Source organism: Lutjanus erythropterus, chromosome 13, assembly GCF_056507025.1.
Source record: "Lutjanus erythropterus isolate fLutEry1 chromosome 13, fLutEry1.hap2, whole genome shotgun sequence".
Lineage (NCBI taxonomy): Eukaryota > Metazoa > Chordata > Actinopteri > Lutjaniformes > Lutjanidae > Lutjanus > Lutjanus erythropterus.
This window is the reverse complement of record NC_139329.1, coordinates 19460504-19483694: the sequence shown is the minus strand read 5'-3', so window position 1 is coordinate 19483694 and position 23191 is coordinate 19460504. Positions and strand designations below refer to the sequence as shown.

General features: G+C 40.1%; 1 protein-coding gene across 1 annotated transcript in view; it reads left to right on the top strand.

Annotated features, from left to right (window-relative positions):
* sema3d (sema domain, immunoglobulin domain (Ig), short basic domain, secreted, (semaphorin) 3D) overlaps positions 1 to 23191 on the top strand; it is a 43127-nt gene that overhangs the window by 2257 nt on the left and 17679 nt on the right. The window contains exons 2-8 of the mRNA XM_084733521.1: positions 7756 to 8013; positions 13460 to 13620; positions 16146 to 16208; positions 16341 to 16460; positions 16550 to 16643; positions 18320 to 18448; positions 20525 to 20661. Of these exons, the coding sequence (XP_084589647.1) occupies positions 7806 to 8013; positions 13460 to 13620; positions 16146 to 16208; positions 16341 to 16460; positions 16550 to 16643; positions 18320 to 18448; positions 20525 to 20661 (912 nt within the window). The 5' untranslated portion in view covers positions 7756 to 7805. The remainder of the gene's footprint in view (positions 1 to 7755; positions 8014 to 13459; positions 13621 to 16145; positions 16209 to 16340; positions 16461 to 16549; positions 16644 to 18319; positions 18449 to 20524; positions 20662 to 23191) is intronic.

The window sequence follows — 23191 nt, the reverse complement described above, 5'->3', positions numbered from 1 at the left end:
ACTTTTGAAAAGTGACAGCATGCTTTGAAGCTGAAACTGTATCCTAATCTCCTCTCAGTGAGTGCTCTGGTGTGATTGGGAAAGTGCATTTGATAATCTGTTATAATGTGAGACTGGTTGAAGGGTTTTTAGTAGGGGTATGTCAGTTCCTTTGCTTACTATATCAATCAATTCAAAACCATGCTCTGCTGACCTTGAGCCTCCTGGGTGCTTTGACTCACTCTTGTTCAGTATGGCATGTCGGGACTCATCCAACATTACTCTAAAAATCACAGCATCAATATTCGGCTGTGTTTTGAATGGCCTACAGCACCATTCCTGCGCTCTGTGACAACGTCAGGCAGTTCACGCTAAGGCTTTTCCTGGATGGTGATGAAAACTAGAAACTGAAACAGTGCTTTCTCAAAACTCAACAGGTTTTGGGTGGAAAGTGTTATTAAAACATACTTGTAGTCATGCTGCACACTAACCTAGCCTTATATGGTCCTGTTCCCAGAATCCCTTCAGTGCAGACAGACAAAACAGCGAGGGCACCTTTACTGCAGTTAGTGTGTTTAGAGAGTCTACAACAGCTAGGTGCCAATGACTTGCAGACAGACAGCCTGGCTGGGTTTCCCTGCCTGCAGCTCTGTGTTTCCTCTGTCTCTGCTAAACTGTATTGGTGCTGTTAAAGCTGATAACAGTTAATATTAAGGTGCCTGTAATGAGCTTTGGTGAATAGGTAATAAGGCCTTTACAAGATACTTATTAACATTAATGTGTGTTATGACTATATAAGTGTTAATAATAGCATAATAAATATGTTTATTGTGAGATTGCAATTATAAGCACTTACAAGGAACTTGTAACCTTTTTAAACTGTTTAAGAATGTTAATAAAAGGTTTATTTGTTGAAGTTCCTTTAGTTGTTTATAATAGCATTACAAAAAGTTATTGAATTACGTTAACTTGCATATTATGTCATTGTTAAACCTTTGTTAAGTGTTTGTTGTTGCTTTACTAAGATTTCTATATACTATTACATATTTTTTTAGCAAGTATGAGCATTGCTTATGAAGGTTAATAAATCCTTTATTGTGCGCCTGTGTTTTTTCAGACCTTGCCTTCATTGTACAGTGACAGCTCAAGAGAGACATGAAAAGGGTGAGAGTAGGAGGGAATGTCTCAAGCTGAATAATGCATAGTTGACTGTTAATAAGTGCATTATTAAGAATGTAGAAATCTTAATGAAGGAACAACAAAAGCTCAAGGTTTAACATTATAGACATAATAGACATTAGGTATGTTAGTTAAACTCACTAAATGTGTTTGCAATGCTGTAATAAACAAAGTGGCCTGTAAATTGATTGGTAAGTTCCTTATCAGTGCTTATAAATGTCTTATAATCTAACAGTAAACATGTTTATTATGAACACCTATGTAGTCTTATTAATACATATTACTGTTAAAAAAAATCCTGAATTTCCCACTGGGGATTAATAAAGTTTTATCTTGTTTTATCTTAATACACATCTTATAAGGGGATAATTACCTATTAACTAATGCTTATTACAGGCACCTTAATATAACCCAGTATACCCCTTAATATACCCAAAAGCCTTCCCAGCACAGACAGAACAATAGAGTTGCTCTCCACATTTGTAGAAGACTTTAATGCTCTTGAGAGGAGTTGTTGCATAGCACACATGGGTGTACCTCTGTGTCCTCAGGCCATCAGGAGACAAGTGAGGGCACTTAGGACTGTCAGTTTTCATGCCCCATTGCTCCCATCTGCCTACCTCAGGATGGTATTATCTTACACACACACATATGTTCATACATGCTGAATCTCATACACATTCAGAGTTGTACGCCCGGGTCATGCCCGGTTCAGTATGTGTAGAGTTACTTGTTTTGTTGTCCCTTATCAACCAAACCTTATCTGCATGTTTATCTATATAGCGTTGTCTCGGTTACATGGTCGCTTCTGTTTTGAATAAGCACTTGACTTTGTTTCCACTTGTTGTTTTTCCGTTTCCATCTTCCCTATTGAAAAGAGTTAAACCACAGATCCAGTGACACTTCTCACGCCCACTGTCCCACCTTTCCATTCACCTTTGGTATGACAGCAGACCTGAACCACCACTGTCCCAATTGTACTGTATATACTTGAGTAGGGGAGCTGCTGGCTCTTCCAGGGACTAAGACTGGAGGATTAAACAGCAACATTTAATATAAAGCGAGTCTTTAACAAAGGAAGCACAAGCATTTTTATCTGTCTTTTGTGTATTTGGTTACCATACCAGCAGTAGCCCAAAGTATTCTCTTACCAGTGTTTTCAGATAACAGCTCAGGGTGGGACAAAATGTGGACAGACAGGACCTCAGGGTTGGAATTTTATCCATCTCCTTTGGTTTTTTTCCCCACAGACATACTCTTAACTTCCAGAACGGAAGAAATTCCACAGGAATGTCCTTTTGTCTGGGCATTCATTGATTTCATGCACAGAGGTTTCATGCAAAGTATAATTGTCATGAGACATCTGTCACTTTTAATGTGGAGTTGTGAAGGTGTTTATGTGATGGAAAACAGAAATATCCTCACACAAACTCGTTTATGGGGCAGTGGAGTTAAGTGTCAGGACTCCAGTGTTGTTTAGCTGTGTGAGAGAGACTTTCTGTAATCAGACAGCCTGCAGAGTTCTGATTTATAGGATTTATTAGAAGGTAAATGTCTGCAGGAAATACAGACTTTCCTAATGGCAAGGGATCAAATGATCTCTGTTCCAGTCCAGGGAGAGGTATCAGATATCCTTACCCAACATGTTCTGTGCTATGCATTCATTCATTATTTAGAGCTAATTTAGTGCAGCGTTTTAAACTTCAAAGCCCATCTTCGTCTGTATCACCATGTTTACATGATTAAATTTTGTGCGTAAGGGGATATTTTGGCAATTTATTTTGCATTCATTTTTTGGAGTGATATGTAATTTCCCAAGAGATGCACACATGCTGTGCTGATAGAGACAGTGTTTTGCTCAGATAAGGTGGAGTAATGTTTGTGTTGAAATGAATCACAGCTTCCTTCCTTGATGTTCACCTTATGACTTGAGTAAACAAATTACAGAAAAAAAAATTAGGAAGTGATTCTATACTAAGTTGCCAAAAGCCTTTTGTATAATAGTATATAGGTTGAGGTTTTTGGTCTCAGTCCAGAATAATCTTCCATTGCCATGGGAATATGTTTCATGTTTACTTATTCTCTGGCAATTCTCAGCATATAGTTAAACATAGAGAGATCTGGACTATGTGTGTTAATGTTGTTAAGGCAAAATAGTTTAGACAGAACTTATGAGATATAGATGTTGGACCCATCAGATCAATTATTACTCGTTTTTATTCGTAGCTTTTGGACACAGAGCTGACAATGCTATTTTACTTTGTTTCAAGAAGCCTTTTAGCTTGTTATGATAAGTGAAATAAATGACCCCTTCTTTAAAATATATACTATACTACAGTGCCAAGACATAAAGGAAAATAATGGTGCTTTTCTGTATTTGAAGAGTGTTGTGTTTCCTCTTTACCACCATCTATAAATGGAGTTATAGCTTCAAGAACAACTTTAAAATTTAATGCTCCTTGTATATGCTTTATAGTTTGTGTTTAGTGAAAACACAAACAGTGTGGCCCGCATGGTGGCTGTCCTGTATTTTCCCTACAAGACATGAACTCACACAGACTCACTGGGGAGTTACATGCTTGCTTAAATGCAAGGTTGGAAAAAAAAGATGATTGACTTTTGCCAAGAAAAACAACTAATGTCTTGAGAGCTAGAAACAATTACCTATGTTGTTCTGCCAGGTCAGTGCCTGTGGTCAGGGAATAAAGACAAATAGCCATGCTAATGCACTCTGTCCTGTGGAGATGGAGGGGTTTGATAATGGCGTACTCTACAGGGCACCTGGGTGTTGCTAAATGCCTCATTAGGGGTGGTCTGTGTGTGAAAATGCCCATAGCCAGAGCACTTCTTCACCATCTGCTTCTTCCGTATGTCTGCTGACAACTTCGACAGGGAAAATTATGTCTTTTAAAAGTTCAATGCCTGGTTGCATAAACCACCTTAACTTAAGTTTGTCCCTTAAGCAAAATATTTCCCTAAGTTAAGGGGTTCACTTAGGAGTGCCGCATTAAACCTCTTAGGTTGTCTCCTTGTCCAGGTATTTAAACTAAAACGTTCTTGGCCGTTACTGTCATAATACAGCGCATGTGGAGTGTTATTACGCAGCTTTGTTAAATTCTTGATTCTGATTGGTCAATTACAGCATTCTAAGGTCTTTAATTTCAGTATAGCCAACTGCTGCTATGAAGAACAGACCATTGCTATGGACACAGTTTCTATGATTTTTTTATTAAGCAGTGTCTGACAAACAGGATAATGTTATTATTGCAAAATGACATTATCCGGTACTGCAAATCAAATATAAATCAACATATTGGTGTGTCAACAGAGATGACAGTTTATTTTTAACCGCCTGAGAAATCAAGAGGGCAAACAAAAGCAAACAGTTGAAAGGATGTTCATGTTCCATGAAGTGAAATTGAACACAAATAATTAAACAACCTGTTAGATGTTTTGGTGAGTGGCATTAAAGCTCAGCCTGGCTTCAGTTTGCCCATGAAGAAGAGGAAGCTGCGATTGGCATTTCCGGTAAGAGCGCAACGGCCATCCCCTGATTTGAGATGGCACTACCCTGTTGAAATACACACGCTATGCAAGTGAGTACATAGTGTACTACATGACATTGTACTAATGTAAACTGAGGCACAGCTTATGTCTTGTATCTCTTTCTCCTCTTCAGTCACCAAAATTCCGGCCATTATCTTATGTTCCATAAATTATGGGTCCCTTAAAATTTTTTGATGGTTGAAAATGGTTCTAAGGACCCTCTAACAATGCAAAAGGGAATACTTAAGTGGCTAAGAGCAAACACTTTATAAAGGGCTTTCCCTTACAACATACTAAGGAAATATTTATGGTGATTTTATGCAACTCATTTCTTCCAAAGGCATCCTTAGAAGAAAATTTGTATGCTAAGGAAAACCTTATGCAGCTGGGCACAACTGCATTAAATTCCTTGTATTGCATCTTGATTTCTTTGGATTATTGTTAATTAATACCTGCTGTGGTTGTTCTGGGGCACATACGCTGTATGTGTTTGATGTGGACCTCAAAGCCGGTATATTTGAAGAGATGACATCCATAAAATGCTATATGTTGGGCTGAGATCAGAAGCCAACAGCACCATATTGGCTGCTAGCTTTAAATCTGTCATCATCGCCATCAGGATTGTTTCCCATCACCCCCTGCACTGTGTGCCGGCCATGCTGCCAAAGACAACAGGGACTCTGGCCGCCAGGAAACAGGGGTGTTAGCTTAACCCGCATGGCACAAGCTGCCTGTTTCTTCTCTTTCTCACCTCTCTTTCTCACTTTTTTTTCACTCTATCTCTTATTGACTGACTGGTGAAGCATATTATGTCTTTCCCTGCTATATTGCGTGACGTTCCCCTGTTGTCATCCTTTTCTCAACAGATGGAGAGATTTTAATGCTCCTCTTGTAACACTTGAGCTTACCCCTTTATTTGTGCTGTATTCTTCTCAAGGGGTTCTGCGCAGGCCTGTACTGTTGATAGATGTGGGCACTCGAGCGGTGAAGAGAGATACATTACTTGAACGCTACTCACATGGGTGAAATTGTGTCACCGCTCCTCTGAAGATACCGTGGGGAGGATGAGCCCCACCAGCAGCACTATCACTGTCTCTCACAGAGTGCAAAGCCTGCACAGATTTAAACCTCCACGCTTTCTCACTCTCTTTGCTGATTGGCCATCCATCACACACAGCTCTATATCTGTATTTCTAACCCTTAAGGTGTGAAGGTGCCTCAATTTGTCATCTTAGATAAACAGCAGTCTGTTTATCAGGGTCTAATCCTCTCCAGTTTAAAGCTACAGAGGGCTTGGATGGGTGCCACTCTGCCCTGATTCTCAGTAATGAACTCACGTGTCAAACACCCAGTGACAAAACTGGACAGGGAAAATAAATGAAGTGAAATGATTGGTACAGCTTGCATCTGTCTGCCAGCATGACATTTTGTCATGCAGTGCAAATCTGTGTGCATAGGCGTGGATGCATGTATGTACTCAGAATGTCACCTTATTTAATTTCATAGCCAGAGACGGTATTTATCCCAAACAGTGATTATGTCTCATCTTGTCTCTTTGTCCAGTTGCTCCAGCTGGAAGCAACAGGCATGGTTTGAGATATGTGAGAGAGTGTGTGTGGCACATCGGTTCTATTAATCTTGGTTGACACTGTTTATGTTGTCACAAGACAGGTTGATGTGTGTTATCTGACATGGGGGTGGAAGGAAAGTAATGAGAAAGATGTAGCAATAAGGTCTGAGGGGGGAGGCATTCTTTTGATGAATTCATTAATTTCTTCATTGATTGGCTGGTTAATTAGTTACTAGGTGGTGGTGGAATGTGCAGGAATGCAAGTTTAAAAACACTGTTAATACTCAGTTGGTATTTGAGTAGGGTGATGCTATAATAAGGTTATCATGAGGCAACAAAAATTCCAATAATGTCTCTCAAGTTTAAATATCCCTCAATAAAAGAAAACAAATTCTGCGTGCAGACTCAGACTGTTAGTTGCATACACTTAAAACATCCTGTGCCCTGTGTTGATCACATTTGCATGTTTGAAGGAGTGTAGTTATATACACATCATATGCAGGTCCTGTGGGAAACTTGGTCTAAAGAAAAAGATTACACCCTAGCTCTGACTCTAAACCACACATTTGTGAAGACAAAATGACAGACATTTACAGCAGGATGCATGATAGTCATAGTACAGGGCTCCAAACTTTTGCACAGCCTTCCCAAAACTCACAATGACAATAATCAAACAATGGTAATCATCATGACTGATTAGTTTATCTATCACTAATTGAAATTTTGTCACATTTGCATGTTTCCAACATTCAAATGTTTACATTCCCTTCTGAACAAAGCCAAAAAAAAGTCCAGTTTCTGGCACAATGTCCCATGTCCCAGTGTCCAAGTGTCACTTTGTCCTGCGTTAAGTTAGCGCACATCGCTCAAGTTCTCCTTTCTTATTAGTGAGAGAAAAGCCAGTGAGTGTTCCCATGACTGTTCACTCACACTTTGCATTGAATGCGAACTAATGTCTGTGTTGCAGGCCTCTTTAATGCACTGTGAAGTCCTAAACAGGACATGGACCATTTTTTTTACAGGACATAAAGGAGGCACTGACAGGGTCATCAGCTAATGCTGAAACTATTGGCATGTATCATTTAGCTGAAGAATTAAATGAGTTATCCAAGTCAGCAGAAGAAAGAGGGAAGAGAGAAACTGAAAGACGCATGGCGGAGTGAAAGATAGTCAGATGTGACTGTTTTGTTAGCCTGACCTTTGTTGTGGGCAAACAGATTTAAAAGCGACACAAAAGGAAAGCCAGTGACAGGCAACAGCTGATGTGGGATGGGTAAAGAGAAGGGACATGCCTGTAGGGCTCCATGGTGAAACAGCTGAATAGCCACAACAGGAACCTGTGTACATATCCTGCATGCAGTTAGATGAGACTGCACACACGCTCACGCACACACACACACACACACACACACACACACACACACACACACTCTTATGGTTGCTCCTCCCAAGCTTGACTCTTCTCTCTGGTCTCTTGTCAGGGTTGCAGAAAAGGACAGAGTGAAAACGGAACAAGACCACTCCACACACCATGAAGACAGAGAACCCTGTAAATCAGAGCCTGAATAAGGTCTCGGCCCTGCGCTGCATGTCTGGCAGTAATTATGTCGGCAGGGGGAAGAGGATTAAGGTACTATCCCATTCATGGGTCCCATTAGTGGGATTGATGTTGTTGGCCACCCTCCCTTTTGGAGTGAGCATCAAACAAAGTGTCCCCAGGGTCAAACTCAGCCACAGAGGTAAGAACTGAAATATTGTCAATTTGTCCATTACTTTTATTGTTGTTTCATGTTTACATTTACTTTGATAATTTCATATTAGTACAGTATGGGTCCAGGCAAGTCTGAGAGCACAGTAATGTTTCTCATGCTAGTAACCTTCATCATCTATGCACTTGCATGTAGCCAGAGGTGGGAAGTAACTAAGTGTAATTACTGTATTGTACATTACTTGAGTATTTATTTTTCTGACAACTTTTAACTTTTTTTTTATTCCCTACGCTTGAACAAAAAAAAAATCTAAATTATTGATTATTATCATTGCGTGCCACCTTTCCAAAGTCAGACCTAAATGGATGAGACAATCACACACAGAAGTGACAATTTCTTGGTGCATCTATCACACAAAACACAACATAACAAGAAAAAAAGACATAAAAAGATATAACAAATGTAAAGATAAAAAACAAGACTAAAAGCAATGCAAAGAAAGAAAAAGACAAGACAAAGAAATGATGTAAAGAGATATAAAGACAAAGAAGACATGACAAGACAAAAAAGACATAAGATGAAGCTTTGCTCAGAAACAGACAGTAGAAATGTTCCTCAGAGGCCAACTAATGTCTAGTGTTATTCCCAGTTAACCTTCTCAGCCATTGATAAGTTGGTAAGCTTGGGTAGTTGTGTTAAATTGTGTCAGTCTTGTAACAGTCACCTCAATTTAGCAAATGCTAGGCCACAAAATGTTTTAAAAAGATGGGATATACTCTATTGTTACAGTAAAGTAGCTTAAGTAAACCCCAAAATATTCACAAAACCAGAAAAGAGACCATTGTCATCATCTACACTTCATTACAGGTATCTAGCTAGCTAGCGTTAGCTTAGCTCAGTTGTTCCACTGGTAAAATTTATCCGTGGTTAAAGCGTTTCACAAAACTCAGAACTGCTAAAATCTGAATGATACCAAACACTCATACATGTCGAGTCACACCTATGATTCTCTTGAACTTTTCACACATTTTTGCCTGATTGAGTTTCAGCCACTCAGCGTGCATCTTCATAGACCATGTCTGGCTTTGCCTATCTATAATATTTTGTCTTCATTTGTCTCTCTCTATTTTGTCTTCCTCTCTCTCTCGTGGTCTTTGCTGCACACCACCTAGAGGAAAAGTAAAACGAGAGATTAGCAGACTCAGTTGCACTCTTAAAGTAAATGGTCTTTGAAACATCACTGTAAAGTAGAGTGAAAGATTTAAGACTCACTTACTGATTCATTAGCCCACTTCATAATTCCCTATTTGTCTCATGTCATGTTTCCTCATTACATAAACTTTAGCAGTCAGTTTTAATAAAATACAGTGCAGCCCAGTGCTATATGTCTAATTCATATGAACAACACACTGTACTATAACCTGACATAGTTCATGTCATGTTGATGCTCTTGGTCCATAGGAGACTGTCGATCAATCTGTTGTGTGTATATTAGCTGGTCCTGGCAATGTGCGCTCTGTCCATGTGTTTAGTTTTGCGTCAACTGAGTGTGTTTGCTTTGTGCCACCAGGGGAAAGCTAAATTATTGCTCCCCTTAAAACCCATTCTAAACTCCAGTGCAAACTTCACTTCAAAGTCTCCATCCCTCATGCAGCTATGTATCAGCTGCAAGAAACCACACATATGAACTTCAGTCTTGCTCCATAAAATTGAATCCCCACAGTGACCTAAAAGTAAACTCACTCTGACTTCAACCTCCAAAAGCTCTCCTCTGGTGAAAGGCATCCAAAACCCAGTATAGCTGGAAATAGATACACATGTATGTCCAAAGTGTCCAACATAAATATGTGTAAGTAGCTGCAGGAATAATGATTGCTAGGGGCAGTGTTTACTCAGCAGTTAGGCTAGTATTAAGCTCACCAGTTTGTCTCATTTTATGTTTGTTCCAAACCAGTTGATAAAATAAAGCAGTTCATCATTTCATGGATGATTGCATTTTAATGGGGCTGTATATCATAGAGAACTTTTTGATACTCTATCAGGGTGTGCCTCTTGGCTTTGACTGTGAACAAACTTTGCTGTTCATTCAAGAGAAGGGCCATCTGACCCTGCAGCGGTTTCCTCTGGACCTCAGATTAACAACAGTCGAACAATGTCCATTTTTGGCTCTCTCAGTCCAAATGACTGAAGCAGGGAAGAATCCATCAAAAGTAAAATCGCCTCCAGCCCGGTGCACACATCATGCACACAACTTGTCATCATCTCATCAGCGCACACTCATCAAAAGCAACACCACCCAGCACCGATCACTCTTCAAAACATCACATCACATCACCCGCCTGTAAAAGCGCAGCTTCAGTGAGCGAAGGCTGAAATGATCAAAGTGAAATCATCCCTGATTGAGTGAACACCTCCAAAACAACTGCCTTCTACTCCAAACTTACAGACTTTTCTCTGAGAAACATGTCTCGAGGCACAAGTTCAAGTTTCATCCAGAGCTACAACATAGACAGTGTGGCCCTCTGCCAAATGAAAACTAAAATCATCTGGTCATGATTTAAATATTTTTTTTAATAATATACACATTCATTGTTGTTATGCTTCGATCTAAATGTGAAACCAAAAGGATTAAGTTACACCACACCACATTAATTCTGTTTACAGTCTTGTGGCCTGTATTACTCAAAAGCTTCAGTTTATTAGTCAAGACAATTTATAAGACATTTCTGTCTAACAGTAAGCAGGCTCTATACTGTACCTCCTTTTAGTGAAGACATTTGCTTAGTAACAGTGAATCAGCATCCATTTCAGTGAATTAAATCTGACTGGTTCTTTAACTCATCTGTAGTTACTTATTAACATTACTGTTTAATTTAATATTTGATACTGGCTGTATCTGGTGGACTCTATTGGATCTACCTATGGTCGATAAAACATGATAAAGTAACCTCTGGGGTCAATATCACTGGAAAAATTGTGTTGAAATGCCCTCTATATTGCTTTCCAGTTTACAAAATGTGGTATAGTGCCCTCTAGGGTGCCTCCCAGTGGGTAAAACATGATGAATAGCCCTCCAGGATGTTCCTCTAATGGAGAAAACACAATGCAGAGCCATACAGACTGCCCTGACTGGCTAGAAAAGTAGCCTTTGATCTAAACCGGAGAGTGGAACTGTTTTGCCAAATGCATCACAACTTTCTAGGCACTTGTGCCCCACGGCATACAGTTTGTGCCTTTTTTTATTTTTATGTCCCTGCCCCTCAGACAGTCTGAGTCCACCACCGGCTGTGACATTGCTCTCTGTATTTAAACCATGGGTTTAACATCCCACGCTGCATATTGCTAGCAGACCAAAGCTGTGATTATGCAACATGGAGCACAGCTACCCTCCTGTAAATGTAGAGAACAATGATCAGTAGGTCACTTGTAATGAATATTGTTCTAATTCATGTTTAAATGATGTGGCTCTTGTCCCAGCACATATGTCAGATTAATCTAAAGCATTATTACAGCAATCAATATAATCCAAGCAATCTTACCATTACTTTCCGCACTCTGTATTGAGTGGTCTGCACTTCTACAATAGCAGACATTATAGCATTATAGAGCTTAAATCTAGTCTATCAGCAGAGCCTGAACCTGTCAGCAGCCAGCCAGCATGGTGATGTCTTACTCAAACAAATGTGTGGATGAGACGTGCCTCGGAGGTCTGGCAGAGGAGCTAATCAAGAGTTGTTTAGGGGTTTGAGAGCTCTCCTCTGTGGAGAAAGGTGTGCAGCACTATGCCAAGCGGCAACAGCTAAGCAGGCTGTTTCACTGGGCTCACAGTGCTGTGTGTTTACAGAACAGATTAGCGTTAGCCAAGGGCTAGCAGGCCTAATCTCTCTGTAAGGTTTAGTCTGCTTGAGGGCATGATATGTATGTGTGCAGGGGTGAGAGATATGAGCATGTGGGGGTGCTGTGTGTGTGAGCTTGTGTATAGAAGGAGGTATTAAGTGGGATTGCATGGTGTGGAGGGGTCCCAGAAGTTCAAATATTGAGGGTTGGTAACCTCTCCAATCCTTCACACCAAGAGGGTAATCACAATGTCAATCCTTTCAGAGTGACTCCCACAGGACTCCCCCGCACTGGGCCAGTGTTTATTCAAGGCATGTTGCTATACTGGTGCTCTGAAAAGAGCCTGGTGATAGAAGAGATTTCCTACAATCAAAGAGATCAAGGACACAGTACTGAGCTGAGAATGGAGTCAGTATTCAGCTCCCAGACATGGACCTTGAAAGCTAAGAGCACAAAGACCAACTGATACTAATAAAAAACAACCTGTATATGTATATATTAAGTTTTTATATAACGTTTAAAGGGATAGTTTGGATTAGTTGATGTGGGGTAGTATTATGTTCTTATATATATAGTCAGTGTTTTACCTATTGTAGATGCCGATCAGCTCAACCTCAATTTGGAGAAACAGAGAGAGGCACCAACACAGAAGCTAAGCAATGTACTGCTGAGGACAAAGACCAAACTCCATGAGTGAAATTTATCATTCTACTTTGCAGAAGACAGGAGTTTCTGGTTTAGGCCTCGATCTGTCAGTGTGTTTGTGTTATTGTGTGTCCTGTTTTCTGCAAGATGAAATGGATGATTTCACCCATGGAGTTTGGTTGGCTTGGAGAGAGCAATATTTGGCTCATACATCAGCAGTGTCCCATCAGAAAAAGCTCTTTGATAGGAAAGTAAAGTGGCGAAGATATTCTAAATATAGTGTACACTTAAGCTAATATTGAATTTTCAGGTGGACCTTTTTTAAGTGGCTGCAATAGCTAATAAACATTCATAATAAGCATTTATACAATCCCACATTAAATAATCCGAACAATCCCTTTGATACTGTAAATCTTATATAAGGGAACAGCAATTATTACCATGAAGCTGTATGCATATGATACAGCTTCAGGATGATGAAGATTTTCAGTCTTCTGCAAATGAGGTCTAGTCAGGAAAGAACAGGAGGAGAGACGGGTTGTTTTAGAACAAGTAAACTGCCCATATCCTTTTAAACAGCTGCTTCTAAACCCAGAGATATCTTTGTGATTAATGAAGTAGTGGTGAAAATACCCTGATAAAGATATCTTATGATGCATTCACTGAAACAGCGTGCTGACTTCTCCGCTACTGTATCTCTTCTCTATCAGCATGTGTAGGTAAGGTGTTGAACCATGGAGGATTAGGTAGTTTCAAGTCAAGCCAGGACACGTTTTTCTCTTCTAGAGGAAACCCAGTACTTATATTGGGGCTTTTGGTGTGAGTGAACCGCAGAATGACTGCCTAATCCTCCTGAAACATTTTTCCTATCGTACTATAATTCAGTTGTAAATGATGCATTTTTAAATGTAGGTTACATACACAAACTGGACTGTGGGGATTTATAATTGCTTTTGTTTGTGTTTTTGTCTCTCTGTCACTTTCTCTGCACCAGAACTTCTGCAAGCCGGGAGCGTATCTCTTTTTTTGGGCCCCTCTGATGGCCTCCACTCCCACTCGCTGCTGCTGGATGAGGAGAAAGGTCGTCTTCTGCTGGGGGCCAGGGATCACATCTACCTGCTCGACCCTGACAATCTGAACAGAGCCCCGAGAAAGGTAGGCTATCGTGTGAAGAGCAGGAATGTGCAAATTATATTAAGAGGATATAGAACAGAAAAAAAACCTGAAAAATTGAGTGAATTGAGAGTTGAGTGCAATAAATAAACAGCGGCTTTTGGGTTTGTTGCTATTCAGGCCATTTATTATTCTTGAGAGGTTGTTTAGGTAGACGTTGAAGTGTTTACAGCAGTTTTAAGAGTCCCCACACCCTCTGACAGAAAGATAGTGCTGGAAGAAATTCAAGTTTGAACAGGAGATGGAGGCTCTTCTCCACACACACACACACACACACACACACACACACACACACACACACACACACACACACAGTAACTATCCCACTCCCCAGACATGCAAACTCATGCTTGGAGTCACTTGAGCCATCCTAATAGCCTCTGTTATTTGCTGCGAACAGTTCATTATTTTAGAAGGTGTCATTAAGCTTCAGCTCATGACACTTATACTTGTCTTACCATTAAGCAGGATGATGTAAGATATTTCTTTTCCATTATGATGTTACTAAGCTGAAATGAACTCAGCCGCTATTGCTTTAGAGAGGAGCTCACCTTTCATCTGCAGTCTGAAACTATCTGTCTGGCAAGGTCAGGGTCATCGTGTTGGCGGGCACACACATGCACACACACACGCGCACATTTACAGAGTAAGCGTGCTCACAATTACACATATACACAAACACATATGCAGTTGGACGGATTCCATATGTTAAAGCTTGCTGATGTGAGTGTGTGTTTATTCAGCTGAGGTTGATATGCAAGTGTGTTTATTTGATTTTTATCTGGTTGTTTTAACTCGTAGTCTTGCTCTCAAAGTGTTGCCTTTCTGCTGCCTCTCTGGTCATTGATACTGATGCTGGGGAGATATGCATCAAAAGTTTAATTCTCTCTGCCTCTCAGGACTAGACCTTAACAGTGAATACTGCCTAGAGACACAAACGTGGTGTTTATCAGTTAACACAGAGACATACCTGGGCATACCAATATATATTCTCCTGGCAAGCATTCCGGTTGTTTCTACGCTGATTTTCAGGAGATAGCTGCTGTGTTGTAAACCTTTTACCACAGCCTTTAAATATCCCCATATGCTGTGGTGAAACTAGGCCACTGGTCAATTCATGTTCTGCATTTCAAGACCAGTTTTAAGCCCTTGCACTGAGGCCACACTCTGGTCAGTCAGCATATCACGTTGTAACACAGGTTTTCTGTGTGAATTCCTCAGCGGCATGCAATGATTTGGAATCATGAGATGTTTTAGTATTTGTGTCGGTGTGTTTGCATGCGTCTGTCGACCCATGAATAAGTTTGGCGATAGCTCTCCTTGGTAGGATTTAAGAGAAGTAACACGCTAAGCACATAAGCCTGTTATAACACATGTGTGAACATGGTGGGGTGCACTGAAGGGACACGGGATGCCATACATCCATCACTCTCTTGTACCAGCACCTGAAAGTGTTAATTATTGTATAACTGAGATAAGTTGTTTAATAAAGGCCTGAGCAATACTGGATTTTCGGGGCCAATTCCAATACTGATACCAATATTAGAGAGTAAAAAAAAAATTCTTACATTTATAAATCAGTATATGCCAATATTCTTTATACAGAATATAATGCATCGAATATAAAAATTAACACACATTTTTTGCGATGATCCTTCAAAAGTGATATGCAATATAGGCAGGATATTGGACAATTTAACAATAACCTTTATTATCCAAAACTATATCAGGTCACTGAAACAGTAAACATTTCACCTCAATAATTAGAAATACCTAAAAAAACATCCTGTATGTGTACATATATATATTATATTATTGTATATATTATATTAAACCTGAATAAAAAGGATCAAATGCTGCCTCTATAGCTAACAAATAAAAAACAATCTGCTAGGAAAGTGAAAAGCAAAGGATGTTCAAAGGACAGAGACGTTTATATAATGTCTTTAAAAGGCATTTCATACAGTAAAAAACAGGCTGCCTGAACTTCTCCAGCAATTTGTTCCACAGTTGAGGGGCCCTGATGGCCTAAAAAGCCACTAACAAGGACCTTCTGGATGATATTGGGCTGCACTTAGGCTCCTATCAGGTTCGGGGATCAGGAGCTTACTCTGTGGTACCCTTTAAAGTGATCCATAAAATTTTATATCATTCTCTGAAATGCACAAGCCAGTGTAGAGATGCTAAAACAGGAGTACCATGCACTCTCATTTTAGATAATGTGAAAAGTCTGCCTGCTGCTTTCTGAGCCTATTGCAGCTTGAACACATTATATTGTTATTTTATAGGCTTAAATAAGTACAAAGTGCACAGCAACGGTCTGGCAGAGATTAAATGAAAGGGTAAATCACAGTCCAATTTTTTTTGTTAATAAACCTTTCATCTTAAAAACTTGAATTATTGGAGCATATAAATGGAAAATAACTGTATGAGGACGGATTTAAGATCTGGAGGGACAGAGTCAAATGCCACATTATGAGATATGAAATGTTTCTCCTTTCATTTAGATTCACTGGCCTGCTCACCGGGACCAAGTCGAAATGTGCAAACTGGCAGGCAAAAATGCAAATGTAAGTGCTTTTAAAGACATTTTTTGAGAGCAAAACAAAACAAAACATAGATTCTGTACACCATTACATGTTGTAATATTCATTATACCTGTTCAGTCAGATTGGAATCACTCATTTGCTCTTTTTCTGTAGTTGGAGTGTGCTAACTTTGTCAGGGTCCTCCATAACTACAATCGAACACACGTCTATGCCTGTGGGACCGGAGCCTTCCACCCCAACTGCGCTTTTATTGAACTCACTGGCCGCAGACAGGTAAAGTAGATACGAATGACTGAATCTCAGTGGGAATAATTTTTGGCACGGGTTCAGGAGTTGGATTTAAATTTCCTTTTGTCTCCCAGGATGGTGTGTTCCAACTGCTGTCTGGTACAGTGGAGTCTGGCAGATTGAAATGTCCTTTTGACCCTTTGCAGCCATTTACCTCAGTCCTCACAGGTAAGATGAGCCACCACACAATGTTCTGGCTCTGTCCTCTGCCACCTTATCTTGTGCATTAGAATTTTATTGCTGCACAGCACCATTTACCCACAGATAAATGATGTGACTCTTCAATTCTCCACCCAGTTGTTTGAATAAATTTGTATTCACATATTTTTTTTCCCAGCACTTTTCTGCAAATTATTTTGGTCAAGAAAGAAGCAAGCAGACATTTCTCAGGCAGCAGCACATTTATTTGGCAGAGAGTTGTAAACATGAAGTGTTTCTGAGCCTTATCTCTCTTTATATGTTTGTGTCTTCAAATCTTTCTCAGTCTGTTTTTGTAAATTCAGACGGGTAGGCAAGTGAAATGGCAAAAGCTAAATCATCTGGATTTTTACAATCAGGATTGTAAAAATGATTTGACTTTTGTATGTATTGATTTGTGTTCTGAGTATATTTAAGTGTTTTTCCTTTTGATGTTCTCCAGCTGCTCATCTCTCACTGATTTATGGAGTTTTGGGTGGACAGGTATCTTTAATTGTTGCTGATGTAGCTAACTGCAGTTAGTTGTGCGTCCCCCCTGGTATTTGAGCTCCTTCTCCAGGCAGAATCAGCTTCAGTGAGCTAACTAGCAGTTTTTTGATTTTATTAAGCACATATTAAAAACAGACAAAAACAAAACAGTATAAAAAATAGGGAAACTAAAAGCTTATGAGGCTTATCATGGGTCTCCCCCAGTTTTAAATTGAAGCAAATTAAAATTCAATTTCAATTACTGTTTACGATGTTGAATCTAAGTATTTAGTTTCAGAACCATAAGTCCTGTTTTTATAGCATAGATCTCAGCAGCTAAAATACATTACTGCTAAAGCTTTGTCTATTAAGAAACTTCATGAATCATAGACAGAGCAGCCTGAAGACATCAGAAAGAAAACATGCTAAAATATAAAATATGATCCAGTTTCAAAATCAGTGAATGTAAAAGTTGTGAGCTGCTTTTCCAACCCAATTATTGTCTCATTTGTGGCCTGATTTGTATGTAAATTAATTAACTTCAATGCCTCATGTCACTATTTTCCATACTAAGACGGTGCCAACTAGTACTGGGTGCTGTAGTCTTGCATTGTCAGTCCTAGGTCTGAGCTAACTAGCCAAGTAGTAGCTAAAGTAGCTGCTAACAACATGTAAAACTTGTCTGGCAATCAGAAAACTCTGTAGTGTAAATCACCAAAGTTGAGGTAGAGCAACCGGAAGACATCACAGGGAATACCAGAAAATATTTTCTGAATTAAATATAATCCAGTTTCACCAAAACCAGTGAATACAGTTGTATTTTCATACAGTAATCTGTGAGGCCCGCCCGCAGCACTTCGCTCTGAGCGGAGTCTGTCATTGCTGAGTGCAGCTCACGAGCATGGGTCATGCCCCTCAGCAGGCCTCCAGGAAGCAGGCCAATCGGATGAAAGTGGGCTTTTAGGGAGGGGGCTTTGAAGAGACAGGAGTTAAATCTCCTGTCTCAGACACAGGGTGAATAGAGGGCTATATAAAGGGCTAGTATAAGATAAATATGGATGCTTTTGAACTGAATCATGCAAAGCTCCTCTAGTGGAATCTCACAACAATAATATAGATCTGGAAATAAGCATGTCATAATGTCATAATTGTTTGACCTGACTCTGTTACTGGTCTAGATCAGTACCTGTATGCAGGCACATCTTCAGACTTCTTGGGCAAAGACACAACATTCACACGCTCCCTTGGCCCTCCGCCTGACCAACACTATATACGCACCGACATCTCTGAAGACTACTGGATCAATGGTAGGTACACACGCGCTTGCTCGCATCCACATTAACACGCCGAGTGCACTCAAAACTTGTTATTGCTTTTTCTCCAAACTTCCAGACTCTTCACTGATACAAAGAGCCTCTCTGTGCCCTCAGGATGGTTATTGGCATTCCAGTGCAGAGGAAACAGCCCACTTATTCATTTAGCTGGAACTTTTATATGAATGCCATAGCTGAACAGGGACCACACCTACAGGGGAATTTACAGTGTGCCACAAAGTTCATGGTCTTAGTCACACAACCACATAGCCACATACACACACACACACACACACACACACAGACACACAAGCATGCACAGTCATCGCTGAGAAGGGAGTCGTCTCCTCCCTCTGTATACATCTCCAGTCTGGAGTGTTTTACAGCCACTGATGGGTTGTCGTGTATCAACAGTTGTCACGAGGATCTAAATCCTTACACATGGTCTCCACATTTCACAACCACCGAGTCAGAGATGTTTGGAGTAATTATGTCTCTCTGTCTCTGTCTCAGTGTGTGTATACAGCATGTGTTGGTGCACGGCAGGCAGAGAGAAAGAGCACGTCATTTCTTGCAGTGTTTCTGTCCCTGTGAGCCTGTGGAACGTCTTTTCAGTGCCGCCGGACTAACAATGACCTTCTGTCGACTCTGTTAGCAGGCGTACATTTAGCCGTTCCAGTCGGGGAATCACCCTCTGGTGGTTGGCTCCGCTTCCAGGGGTTGAGCTAATGTTGATGTAATGTCACTGCAACACTTTGGACTGGTTCCCTGGTGAATGGGACACTGATGGCAACATGCTGTTGACAGTCTCCTCACTATTTCCTACATCACGTGTAGTTTCACTGTCCTTATTCTAACACCATCTCATCACATTGTTCAATGTCATAAAATAGTAATTACTTATAATTAATTGAATGTATTTTTCTGATGTCTTACTTCATATAAGTTTAATACATAAGCTCCTTATTACTTTACTACATCTACTGTACCACTACTTTACTAGAGACAAATATTGTACTATTCTCTGCACTACACTTATTTGGTACTATGCACCGGTAAAAATAACTGTGTAACATGAATCCTGTCACTCATAAGTCCCCTTTACACTGGACAAAATAATCCAACAACAGCTAGTGACATCTGGCTTTTTTTTTCCAGTATGAAAGGGTACATTCACTTCCGGGTCTAATGACTCTGCTGTAGTCACGGGTATTTATTGGCTCCAACTTCAACTGGATGGACATGTTAATTTTTACAGCAGAGGCAATGACTTTGGTGTAAAAATGGTACACCCGACCATTACATCAATTTTAGTGTCTTAACTAACTGTTTTCACCAAAGCAGCAGATAAACAAAGTTTCAGCTGGTGATCATAATGGAACATTTTGCAACTAAAGAGCCAGATTTTCAGTGTTGGTAGAGACCAAACAGAGCAAGAGTTAATACTGGTCTTACATTCATTGTGTGTCTAGAAACACAACTGCTAACAAAGGCTCATCTGGCTCCATGTCTGCTTGATGTGTAAATTGAAAACCAATGCGTCAATGTTGTGTCTACAGCTTGTTCTGCTAGACAAGAATAAATTAACCCAGCTTTAAGTAAGGTTTTGGGGGAAATATCTACATTGTGATATTACAGCTTTTAATTAAAGGATCTGTATACTGTTTCAAAGGCTGGGGACACATGATTAGGGAAGATATTTGAGTCTGGGTGTTCCAGCTAAAGGATGATCTTTGTGCCGCACTGCTGCATAACAGACATTAGTAGACAGGCTGAAAATCAAAGAAAAGTAAACAGAACTGCTTTTAAACTAACCTAAATATTCTGGCAATTGCTGTATTTGTCCATGAGTCAAACTGTATGGGAGATTTATGTGCAGCCCAGGCTTTAGCTTTGTAAATAGAAATGGCAGTAAATCAGGTCTTTCTGCAGGAATAGAGCAAGATTGTAAATAAACATGCCTTAAGTGTAGTGTTAATGCCACCTCAAGGCTGCACCGCATGGCAAAGTCATTACCTGACTTATTTTAACACTCTCCTCTCATCTTTCTCTTCCTCTCTGTGTCTTCAGAGGCCAGGTTTATATCCGCTCATCCCATTGCAGACACCTACAATCCAGATGATGATAAGATATACTTTTTCTTTCGGGAGGTGTCGTGGGAAGGCAGCGACAAGAGCATCGTGTCCCGAGTGGCTCGTGTGTGCAAGGTGAGATATTACACAAGGCAGGTGTGGAAAGTGGGAGGTATACAGAGGCATGGAGGTGAGGTGAGGATATGACAGATGGGTGGACAGGGAGGGATGAAAGAAGGGGATGGAAGAATGAAAACCTCAACTAGGATGCTGTTCAAGGACGCTGAGAAACAGCTAGTAATGAGAGACATGGTGCTTCAATGGTATAATTAAAGTAGGTGAGACATAGTGGCAACTACAGAGGTGTTTCTATGTCCCCTTAAGGGGAAGCCTTCCTGCTACATTCTTCTTTTGTGGTCATCTGAAAGAGTGTGTCAGGGGCAGTAAATCATGCTTTTAGCCCCTTTGTGCTCTGCTGACAGGGCATTCATAGTGCTGCCTATGCCTGTATTGTCATCAAGGTTGATGTAGTTGAATGGTCTTTGTGGCATCTTGTTGTCTATTAAAAATGATAGAGAAAGACTACTTTGTAGCCATACCATTCAGATCTCAGGAATATATTTTGACCCTGGGGAGATTTAATTTGCATGACTTTGTTCGCACGTGTGGTACCATTACAATAGATTACGTTGCGCTTGTCCAACGCAACTGGTGACAGGTTACTCTTAAAAGTGGAGGGATGCACTTTCGACTGCTTGTGTGACCCCATGTAAACGCACATCAGTTGCATCCAGGGCCATTTTGAAAAGTATTGTTTTGCCACTGGTATCAGAAAAAACTTGTATGATACCCAAAATTACGATCAATAGCAGCATGACTTGAATCTCCTCCAGGCTAACTGTTGCAGTGTCAAGGCATTTTGGGATTGCCAGCAACAACAACTGTTTTCAACATGGAAGAATGGATAAATAACCATGTAGGACATTGGTTTTAAATTTGTCACTATAAATTTATTTTACCGTGTATTCAAAAACACACACAGTTCAAGGCAGGAATAAAAGCTTCTGAAAGGGATACATTGTTGTCAAGGTACAACGCTAGTGTTAGCATTAGCTTAATGTTAGCCTTTTCTGCTCAGCATACTCTGGGGCATACTCCAGCTGTTGGAAATTTTGGTATTGGTCTTGAGAAGCTGCAGTATTTATTAACTGACACACTGTAATCTGTACTGTACATTTACTGCCAGGCTGACAACTTAGTACTAAGTTTCCACTCCATTATGAGCAGCACTGTCACTCCTTCACTCCAATAAAACATCATTTTTTAGGCAGTGTGGTAAATCATCATCCTGTTGGAATATGTTGCTTTGCCACTGTATTAAAAAAAAAAAATCATGCCATCACAGCCCTACATCACTGGACTAATTTCTCTGGTCTTTGCGGGACAGCAATGGGCTGAAAGAAGATTTTAGTTCCTTGAAAAGAAGCCCATAAGACTAAAAGTTCTTGGTTCTTTGACTTGAAACGCAGCTATGCCCTCTGTTAAGATGTTAGATAGTCATTTGAGACGCATATCATGTTTCAGTGCTCATTAAGTTCTACAGCATGTCAAAACAACTGTAAGGTTGGGTGGCACTGCACAGGTTACTGAGGGCAGAATCAGGATAGATTCATGATTGAGGACTTTTAGTATACCGTACAGTATGCCATTAGTCATTCCAAATGGGACTATCCCACGCAGCAGTTTGCTATTAGCATTCGGAGGTCTATTGCTACATTCTTAGAGAAAAGCTTTCAGTGTATTTATGACTTGGGAGTAAGCTGTAAGGCAGACTGGAAGGAGATTCCTCTGGATTACAGCCTTCTCTTCTTCATTCTCATTCAGCTATCTCTCTTTCTCTCTCTCTCTCTCTGCTGGTCTTTGTATTTTTCACTTTCATTATCTGTAAGTGCGTTTTTCCCTGCATATAAAAGAAATGAGGGCACTTCACTTCAATCCTCTTTGAAGATTATCACCATTGTGAAACATCCTCATTAAGTGCTTACTTTTTTTTTTTCTTTTTTTTTTTTTTTTTTGGTCGCTTAAACAAAAGTGTGTTTTTGTGTCTGTAGAACCATAACGATCTTTTCTATACCACTTAGTTAGTGCCCTGGCCAACTTTAATAGGGAGGTTCTCTTAAGTTGCCTGTGCATTACAAAGAGGTGTACTTGAACGCTCTTACTATAGCACAATCAAAGGTTGCAGCCACTTAAATAGCAATTCATATGCAAACATAAAACCGGTATTAACAATCTGCAGTCTCACTTGATTTTAGTGCTCTCTTCCCACATGCTGTACTTCCATTTGTTTCTCTTCTCCATTGATGTTTTCCTTTCTGTTACGCTCCCTTTTCATTTACTCCTGACTATCATTATCCTAACAAGAAGGTCTCCTTTGTGCTAGTTAAATAAGCAGATCCATACTTGAGGCATGTGGTTCACCTGTTTATTTTCTTAATTAGTGCAGGAAATCTGAGTCAGGCTCCAATGCTGTGTGTTGTCTCTGTGTCTTACATGTCTCTGTGCTTAAGTAAAAAGTATGTATTATTAATTGTGGTCGTATTTTGGCCATGTTGGACAGCTGCACTGTGCTGACTTTGGTTTTGTTACAGTGTATGTGGTTGTG